Raw genomic sequence first — 10,021 nt, 5'->3', positions numbered from 1 at the left:
ATTTGGCATTCTTGGATATCATGTTACTGTAATAATAACAATCATTTTTGCTCAAAGGAGAGAGTTTCTTGAGGATGGGTTGCTGGATTTTGTTTCGCACGCTTTCGGACTAGGATTTGATTTGCTCAGAAGCAATGTCTGATGCTAAGCAATTGAATGTAACAAAAGAAGCAAAGTAAAACAACACCTGTTAATATATAAATGAATAGGGTCTATCATATCTTTGTTCGTCTGTTCATATTTATAATAAAAGTTATATTTTTGACCTAAAAAATAATGATTTTCTATGAGTGACCCAAACAAAATTGATCTGATGATCTCACAAAGATATCTATAAACATTTAAGGCCAACTGTGATAAAATATTAGCTTGGTTGCACTAATACTGCGTGTGAAAGTTAACTTTCAGTTATATTTTTCATCATCGAATTAAATAACTATCTTTATGTGTATGACTAATGTAAGATTATTGTTTACTAGGTCCGTAGTTTAGTTATACAGTCGATTTTTTTTAAAAAAAAATTGGACCTTAGTTAATTTTTTTAATTAGTCTGATTTATACTAAAATAGTAATAATATCATAATTGTAAAAAATAACGACACACACACACACACACACACATATATATATATATATATATATATATATATATATATATATATATATTAGTATATTATTTTTCACACATATTAGTAAAATGGCTGGAAAGTCAAATTTTATTGCAGCCATATATTTGGGAAGGAGGGAGTAAATATCTAAATCTGTAAGAATTTTTTGAAAACTAAACAGTTCCATTTCCACATACCAGAAACACACACAACATACAACACAATAATTATCCGAATCCTCGCGCAAATACTTAGCTTACATGTGAAAGAGAGCAGATAAATTCCCTCCAAACGAAATTACATTCGACATAGATTTTCATCATGATCACATTGACTCAGTGTCGAGCATCCATGCAAGATCAATTTGGGTGAACCAGTGGCATGCCTCGCCTTGTCCAGGTTTGAGTTTCAGTATCTTAAAGACTACGTGATTCTCTGGAAATGGAGAAGTATCCATGTGACATATAGCAAGAAGGGTATTCACCGGAGCTCCGGTCTTAGGCTCGACTAAATCCACGGAATACAAATTAGTGGAGGACAAAGAATGGCAGAAATAAGCTGCAAAGGGAAGAAAAACCTCGTGGCAGGCTACGATTTTATCGGTATTTAACTTTTTAAAGTTCTTGATCATAAGTTCGGTATTCGATCCTTGGGTGCTCTTGGACGATAAGGATATTAACTTTTTCCCGCCTAGAGCTGACTTTGAGAAGTTTATCATTTCCTCTAGAGATTTTGGGCAGCTTCTCACTTCACCCTTTATCGCTGCTGCGTTGCAGTAAAAAAGAGTCTTTTCAATGGTTTCTTTGGTTACTCCAGGGAATAATTTGGCCATCTCTTTGATGTTCAAGGTTATTTTAGATGCAATCTGAGAGGGGAGAAATGCACGGTCTGGGAGCGATTCCTCCAAGTTTGGGAGGTGAACCATGTTCCCATTCTTGAGCATTGAAAGCCTGAAGAATGAAAATACATCAGCTTCACTAATCTTTCGATCAAGACCTTTATTTTCTTGATATTCATCTACGTATATATTTCTTCTTTTTTCTAGCAAGCCATATTCAAGCCCAGAGCTACATGCTAGTTTTGCGATCGAACAGAAATCAGAATCTGCAGAGAATTTAACGTTGTTGGATATCATGTTGGTGTAATATTTGCAGTCATCTTGAGTCAAAGGTGAAAGTTTCTTGAGAATGGTTTTTGGCATTTCGTTTTGCACATTTTCAGACCAAAATTTGATTTGGTCTGAAGCAGAAGGGGGAGTAAATGTTTTTGAAATTGCTGAAGTGGTGTAGAGCAGGAAGGGGAACAGAGCAAGGAAAGTAGCAAAGGAATGACCCATTAGTTATTCAAGGGAGTTCAGCCTTCTTCCTTTTTTTTAGCTACAAATATTACATATGTAAGGGGTATTTATTGATGAATAAATGGAAAATTAATGATATTTTGTTGATAATGTATTATGTATTCGAGGAAAAGATCCAAAAACGCCGAAATATTTGAATCGTGTGTGGTGCCGACATATAAGGTCGATATAATTAACCAATACGACAAATTGCATAACAAAGTGCACATGCCCAAGATGTTCCACTTGCCAATTGGACCCGAATGCATGGTGCTTCTATAATCTATAATTCTATTTAGCTTATTTGTCCGCCAAGACCATGGATTTCAATTTTTTATATGTATAAAAATATAATGCACTCGAGATTATGTCGAATCGGGCATTTGTATCGCATCGGCGCACAATTATATTACGATTTACGATACAATGTAGCATGTGAGAGCTAGGGATTCTTCGGGAACTTGTGGAGTTTGCCAACCTGAGTGTGAACACAGGAGTAAAATGAAACAACTATCGATATTTCAAAATAGACTTGGACCAAAAATAAAAAAGAAATTGGGCCCATGTGTTTTGAATTAACTTTGGTTGATCACTATGTTTTTGCGCTGTCCATCTCGCTTGAGTCCATATTGCAATTTGTGGTTTACTCGGGGCTTTTAGGCCATGGAAAAATAATAATAAAAAGATAAAAACTTGTTTGAGACGATCTCACAGATCGTATTTTGTGAGACGGATCTCTTATTTAGTTAATAAATTAAAAAGTATTACTTTTTATACTAAGAGTATTACTTTTTATTGTGAATATCGGTACGGTTGACCCATCTCACAGATAAAGATTCGTGAGAACGTATCATAAGAAACCTACTCTAGTAAAAATTACATCGTTCTCATTTACAGTTAATCAAGTTGGTAATGAAACACGAATAGTTTGATTTTTTATAAAAGACTCGTGTCAAATTTAAATTATCACACACACACACACATATATATTTATTTATTTATTTATATTTAAGCACCCCAATAATGTCTTCTTAGTTCATGGCATTATACATGATTAGAGCTGATTAATGGAGGGAACACCTGCGCTGGACCAAATTTTTTCAAGAATTTGCCTAAATATCCGTGTACGGGGAAAATTATCCAATAAGTAAACTTGTTATCAAATTTTTGCATCCTATCTTCTTTATATACCTCCCTAGCCAAATGCAAAATATAACATGCAAAAAACTCTCATTTTTACCAAGTGAAAATGTTATCTAAATTTTGTTAGGAGAAAAAAAATTCAAAAAAGCAATTACATGGTATGATCCAACTATTTTAAGGTGAATCTGGTTATGAATGGAAAAGGAACTTCAATTGAGTGTAGAAATTAATGCAAACACAATATTTGGTTACAAACAATTTGGGGTGACAATTTGAGGGCCCACAAAAGTAAGACCTTATCAATAAACATCCAATGGAATTTCACAACCATTAATTTCCATCCAAAGATGCAAACACTATCCACAAAGTGTTCATTTTCAGCATCACATAGACCCTCGATAACGTCATTCCATTCATAAACAGAATAATAAGAGTCGAAGGAAAAAAATGTCCCACTTATCAGTCCCTCTAACTCCAGCCACAACAAAACCAATCTCGAGAATAACTAAGGCAACCCATTTGCCCTCTCAAAAGCTCCATAATGTCCGGGCTTCCGGTCAAGGCTCCGATCAGGTTGCTCAAGGAAGCCATTTTCAACGAAGGTTCGAATCAGGTTTTTAGCAAACGTAGAACCAAACATGAGCATTTTATTGTTTATCTATGTGATTTTATGCAGTTCTAATTGTGTAAGATTTGCTAAATATAAATTATATGATAAAATAGGCATGCATAGCTAAGAAAGAAATCGCATTATGATTCTGAAATGAAATTCACCCACACATCTGGTATACAAAGACTAGATTATCTAAACAAAACAACAAGAAAAAAAGAAACGAATACAAAGACTACATAGCTCGAAAAGAGTTTTATGACGCTGAATACCCAAAGTGTGATGCAGGAGCATTGCACTGGGATTGAGTGGTGTAATGGTGGCGCTGAGCATTAGTGGGGAGCATGCAAAGGCAGCAAGGAGAGCGCCACCACCCCCAGTGCAAGAGAAAAAAGACCCAAGCGTTAGCGGCCTGATGGCAAAAATTCTGGCAAGTAAAAAGAGGAAGGAGGCCATGAAAGAGTCAATGGGCAAGCTAAGAGAAAAGGGAAATGCCATTCAAGAACAATCTCAACAGCCTGATTCGTCTGCTGACTGAGCCTTTTGCGGCATTTTTAACACCGGTGAATTTAGAGGGCAATGTGATTGTATGAACCATAAACAACATTGTTTCTTATTGGGGGCATTCATCCCCAAGAATTGTCAGCATCTTCTTTTATTACTATCTGCTTCCACCACTGGAGAGGGGTCGGTCAGTGACACTGCCAGTTTATAGAGGGACGAAGTGGCCGATACGGTCATCACATGCAAATTTTTTTTTTTTTTTGGGGAAAATCTATGTGAAATTTTTCTAAGTATCTAAGTTCTGCCCACCTGAGAAGACTTGGCTCCCTGCTTCAATTTTTTAAGACGCCTATGGGGTAGCTAATATGCAACTAAGAATTGTTAGGCACGTGGAGGGAACTTCGATGAAGTTAGGATTATCAAACATCCCTGAGCTTGAATAACTATATCAATGTTTTGAATCCCAATCAGCAAAAAAAAAAATACTTTTATGATAAAACACCATACATACATTTGGGTGGAGTACATACTATTCAAACCTCGGTGACACTGGTAAAAGCAAAAAACAAACTGAGCTTTGAAGCATGAATAATTTCTATTTGAATTATTGCAACATTTTTTTCAACAACAGAAACGAAAATTTGATGGCAAATGCTGTTTATAGTGCCTACAAATTTTGAACACAAGCCTCAATTTTAAGCAATCGTTCAAGTTACTATCATTGGATGCTTACCTTCTCACATCAAATGCAAGAGCTAAACAGATCATCCGCAGATTCTTGTTAGCAGCTACAACCTTCATCTCTATCCAAACTGAAGGGAAATGAAGATACTCAAATTTAATACACTTTTAATTAACAATTTGACACATTTCCACAGCTGCATGCAAATATTACCTCGATGAAATTGCCAAATCACTCAACTTTTAATTTAAGATTCGATGATGCAAATGAAAAGAAAAGAAAAAATCTCCATGGGTATTATACAAAACTCATTCAAAAATGCAACAAACTACATGCAGCAAGTCAATACTGCAGACAGATTACATATATTAAAGAAGAGAGGATCCATAAAAATTTGGAAACAGTATACATGAAGCAAACAAGATAAACAAAACCTCAAATCAGGAATCATAAAGAGAAGATCTACCTGGTACACTCAATAACCAGAGATAATGCACATTTTGAACAAAATATCAGCTTTTGTAGTTCCCAAAAAATCTAGAAAGTGGTAAAGGGCCATCAGCGTCTTCATTCTCGCTGCTTGAGTGCTTGGATTTTGATGACACGTGCTTTTTTTCTTTCTTCCTTCTCTTCCACCTTGATTTTGACCTTTTTGACTCCCTCTCATCATCACCACTGCTTGAAGTTTCCGAATCCGAGCCAGAGCTAAAATCAGATCGCCTTGAATGCTAAGTCAATCGCAAAAAAGTCGTACAGTTAACTTAGGCATACAAATTTCGATGTGAAGCACATAAATCACGGGATTAAAGACATATTTTAGGAGCAGATATAGGAGTCAGTTAAAGCAAATTACATAATAGATTTTGGCACAATTTCAGGACGATTTTTTATTTATTTTATTTTATTTAGTTTCTTATTTATTATAATAAGCACGTAAATTAGCATATTATTTCATTGCAAAGGGATACTTTGACTAATATTAACGTGTTTTCCTCCCCAATTCGCTTCACCCTTTACTCCTGAGCAACTGTGATACTATATTGGAAACTACTCTATCAAATTCATTAGTTCACAGGCAAACCTTTCATTTCCATAAAATATAAACTGACATTCGAGAATAAACCATGTATTATGAGCGGAATTCATGTGATCCCCATAATCACAGCTTCGTTTGCTGGTTTTAAGAGCATAGCTTGAAATAATCACTTGTGACTATGTCAGGTATTACATTTTGGCGATCCTTTTTTTGGTCATGAAATTCTCCATTATCAGCTTCACCACAATTTTTTCTCACTGAAATGGAAGACATAAATAAATGGAGTTGTTGTATAATGCACCTTTCGCTTCTTGCTGCTGCATTTCTTTAAATCTCTGTCCTTATCTGCTGGCAAATTTATGATTTAACAATGTCATAAAAAGCTAAAAATTGCTGAAATACGATATCCCAATTACACTGTGCGTTACCTTTTTTGCGTCTGGATCTGCTGCTAGAGTGGTTTTTTCCATGAGCAAGTTTGCCAGCCCTTTCAGCATCTAGCTGAGCCCTGTACTCTCTCATCATCCGGTCTTTATCAGCTTCCAACTCCCCCTTTCTCACTTCTTCTTCCTAACATTGAAGCCATTAGAGCCACAGAAAGACACAAAAATATTACCACATAAAAAAAACTCACAAGATAAAGACAGCAATTACAGTAGCTAAACGAAAAGACCGAAAGGACATTACTGGTCTTGAATTGAAGCTAATGGAACAGATGAATCGGAAGGTTGAGTAACACATATAAATAGATCTAGTGGCCATCTTATCCTGTTTGGGCATAGTGTAGATTAAGCCATATTTGCATGAAAACCTGGAGTGCCAAAAATAAGCCTTGTAAATTGGACGAGTAATTAAGAGTCATGGGATAAGCTAATGAAGTCAAGTTGAAGCCCTACAGATAAGAAGATACGTGGAAAGACAACATTTGAGCTTGTAAACTCCACTACCATTATTGAAAGAGGATGCACGTTGACCTGGTGAATATTTAAGTGACTAGTTTTCCATAGAAATTTTAGGTTATGCTGAGCTGTTGAGATCAGTATCCAGCTCTACATATCTAGGGAATCAGCCAGAAAAAAATGTATGACACTCAAAAAGAATAGTATGTACTTATTCTTGAAACATATGCTTCCTGTCTTTTATCAAACGTGATTAAACATGGGAGTCAATTCTAAGTGTCATGTATCATGCGCTGTATAATCCAACAACGTAAGTGGTAGATTCAGGAAACATGTTGGTTGGTTCGCTCCAATACACTCTTCCCTCCTCAACATGCTAGTTAAATTTTCGAAAAAGACAAATGGCAACCTTCCTTAAAGTCGCAGTTTGACAACAACTCATTGCCCAAATGACATAGCCACATTTGCTTTTAATCCTAATTTCCATCAACATCAATAAGACTGTACTTGGTCAACGGCTCAAAATATCAAAATACTGATTTGGTATGTTACAGAAGTTAAAAGATATTTAAAGATAAATTTTCTCGAAATAAAAATTATAGCTGTGGCAGACAACTTATTGAATGAAAGAAGATAGGAATACAAAAAAAAGTTCCTGGATCTAGCTCGAGAAGGCTTATACGGAAAGACAACATGTATACAAAGATAGCACATAAACTCAAGTGACAAATATGCAGCCACATAAATCACCTTTTGCTTCTTCTTGTACTCCTCCCACGTAATTGTATGAGAAGTCTTTAGACTTGCCAAACGAGCAGCATGCCATTCTGGTGAATGAAAAGAACCATCCACCTGTGATTGTCCTCATTAGAAGATGCACAGATCCAAAACAAATAGGGGAAAACACTATTTTAAACTTTTCCAACAGGAAAAGTCATTCAACAATCAATTGTACAGAAAAAATTAGCACATCTCCAGTCTCCATTAATGTGAAATAAACTTTGGAATGATGAAAAACTAGCCAGCTCATACAACTGTACATTACCAAAAGTAACATTATTATTGATCGAAAGAGTTTATACCTCTGTAAAGATTTATCGTTATAAAAGTACAAAGTTGGCACTTTCGTTCCTAGGAGATGCTAAATCAACTCTGTTCGGATCAGCCATTACGAAGCATCAATTCCTTTTAAAATTATAATAAGATGTCTTGTGCCCATCGCAAGAATAATTCTGATGTGTACCCTTCTCAGCATACTTTATGTTTTTGTGTAAATCAAAAATATTATTTTACAGCCCTGGAGGATTAATAAGCATTATAATAATGGTGGGCAAGTGTTGCACTTGTTCTTTTCTCTCTTCATACAGTGCCAGGCATATACCCAAGAGCAACCACAGTCGGACAACATTATGTGACAAAACCAGACACGAATTGATTCTTAAATATCAACAAAAGCCTTTGACCCTTGGGACATGAAGAACTGACAGATTTAAAGCTCCGCTTTCCAACGACAATAATCAAAGAGAACTAAAAATACAGATATTGGAAATATGTGAGTTATTTCTATTATTAGAAGTCTGAGATTTATCTTATTAGAGACACAAATTAACTAAACAATCAATACCAAAAAAAGTTGGCAGAAAATATTACTCTTACCAAACTGACTTAAAGAAATCATTTCACTTATCATGGAAGACCAGGAAAATCACACGCACATAGCTGAAACTCAGGGCACAAGTCTTCCAAGGTATACAATCTTCCAGATTGCAATACTTCCTTCTCCAAAAGTGAAATCCAATATTAACATCTCATTTTCATTCGTAAAAGCTTATTTCCACTTCATTTTCATATACATTATTCGAATTCAACCATACAAAGAAACTCTATTAATATATAATATTACAATACAATATATTATATTTTAGAATGCTCCACACACCATTAATCAAATACATATGATGTGATATTGTTAATTCAACAAATTATTAGATGACGTTATAATTACAGTAAAATGGTCATAATTCAGAAATAATATCACACACATCATGTTCCTCACTATGATTTCCAGAAACATATTTGCTTAAAAATTTCTCCTGACATACAGAACCAACCTCAAGTTTTCAGTTACACCCAACAAATAATAACTATGCAGCCCTCACAATCACTCCAGCATTACCTAAACTTACAATCCATGAGCTCAGTTGGTTCGAAACTTCAAATCAGTTATATTGGCTCCTTTTCTTTTAAATCAGAGATCAATAGCTCTCGTTTTCCAACATTTCCAACAGTTAACACCAAAAAAATCACAAATTTTTTAACTACACGTGAAGATTCAGATCTTTTTAGTAGTAACCTAATAAGATTGTTTAAATTTAAAAAACCAGAAAATTAATTTGTCAAAGAAAAATAAAAGAAAGAAACTTCCGTACCTAAAGTTATCTTTAAAAATAAGATAGTTTAAATATTAAATAAATCAAGACATTAATTTTCCAAAAAAAAAAAGAAGAAGAGAGAAAAATAAACTTCCGTAGCTAAAGTTATCTTTAAAAAGCCCTAAACTCATGTTCCATAACAGCTGATAAAAAAATTATCAGGAAACTTTCTACCCAACGCTATGGTATCTCAACATCTTGATAAAAAAAAAAAAAACAACAAACTCGATTTCACCTAAACTGTTCTTATAAAATCCACCAAACATGAAATTTCAACTCAAAACACTCGTAAACTAAACATCCAAAATTCCGCCAGTAAAAAAACAAATAAATGGTATGAAACGGTACAAACCATGCCATCTTCAACCTCATCCGGGGCGGCTGAGCTTGAGCCGAGCCGAGATCTCTGCATCGCTTTGTATGCTTGATTTTTCCCCATTATTCCTCGTAATTTTTAAATTGCAAAGAGGAAAGGAATCAATTCGAGGGAGAATTGAAGAAAAATCGAATACAAGCGCTGATTAATGCCGGAAGGCGAGGATTTGAAGCTGGAGGAGCATATGCGATGCCAGGAGGATTGGACTTTGGGGACGAGATTTATAGCAAGCGCGATAAATTAATTAATTAATCACCGTTTTTTTATTTTATATAATTTCTAATTATATTACAATATTTTTGTTTTCATAAAAAATAATGTGAGATGGTATTGACACGGATCTTCTATTTATATCATTTATTGAAAAATATTATATTTTATATTAAATATAAATA

General features: G+C 34.6%; 2 protein-coding genes across 7 annotated transcripts; both read right to left on the bottom strand.

Annotated features, from left to right (window-relative positions):
• Positions 1 to 933: 933 nt before the first annotated feature.
• LOC140811306 (polygalacturonase-1 non-catalytic subunit beta-like) lies at positions 934 to 1,944 on the bottom strand. The gene has a single exon (XM_073169169.1). The coding sequence runs from the start codon at positions 1,942 to 1,944 to the stop codon at positions 934 to 936; it is 1,011 nt and encodes a 336-aa protein (XP_073025270.1).
• A 2,372-nt stretch (positions 1,945 to 4,316) lies between these two features.
• LOC140811574 (uncharacterized) lies at positions 4,317 to 9,867 on the bottom strand. Of its 6 annotated transcripts, none has more exons than XM_073169534.1 (7): positions 9,603 to 9,866; positions 7,569 to 7,645; positions 6,607 to 6,730; positions 6,348 to 6,489; positions 6,221 to 6,267; positions 5,350 to 5,611; positions 4,317 to 5,013 (listed from the first exon to the last, which is right to left on the bottom strand). In XM_073169534.1, the coding sequence occupies exons 3-6, from the start codon at positions 6,697 to 6,699 to the stop codon at positions 5,396 to 5,398; spliced, it is 498 nt and encodes a 165-aa protein (XP_073025635.1). In that variant the 5' UTR covers positions 6,700 to 6,730; positions 7,569 to 7,645; positions 9,603 to 9,866; the 3' UTR covers positions 4,317 to 5,013; positions 5,350 to 5,395. The 6 variants fall into 6 exon arrangements, with proteins under 6 accessions (XP_073025635.1, XP_073025634.1, XP_073025636.1 ...); XM_073169533.1 differs by having other exon boundaries at positions 7,569 to 7,670; positions 9,603 to 9,618; XM_073169535.1 differs by having other exon boundaries at positions 6,221 to 6,264; positions 7,569 to 7,670; positions 9,603 to 9,617.
• Positions 9,868 to 10,021: the final 154 nt, after the last annotated feature.

The sequence above is a fragment of the Primulina eburnea genome, chromosome 14 (assembly GCF_022965805.1).
Source record: "Primulina eburnea isolate SZY01 chromosome 14, ASM2296580v1, whole genome shotgun sequence".
NCBI classification, from domain to species: domain Eukaryota; kingdom Viridiplantae; phylum Streptophyta; class Magnoliopsida; order Lamiales; family Gesneriaceae; genus Primulina; species Primulina eburnea.
Note: the sequence above shows the minus strand (reverse complement) of the source record. Positions and strands in the feature narration are given on the sequence as shown.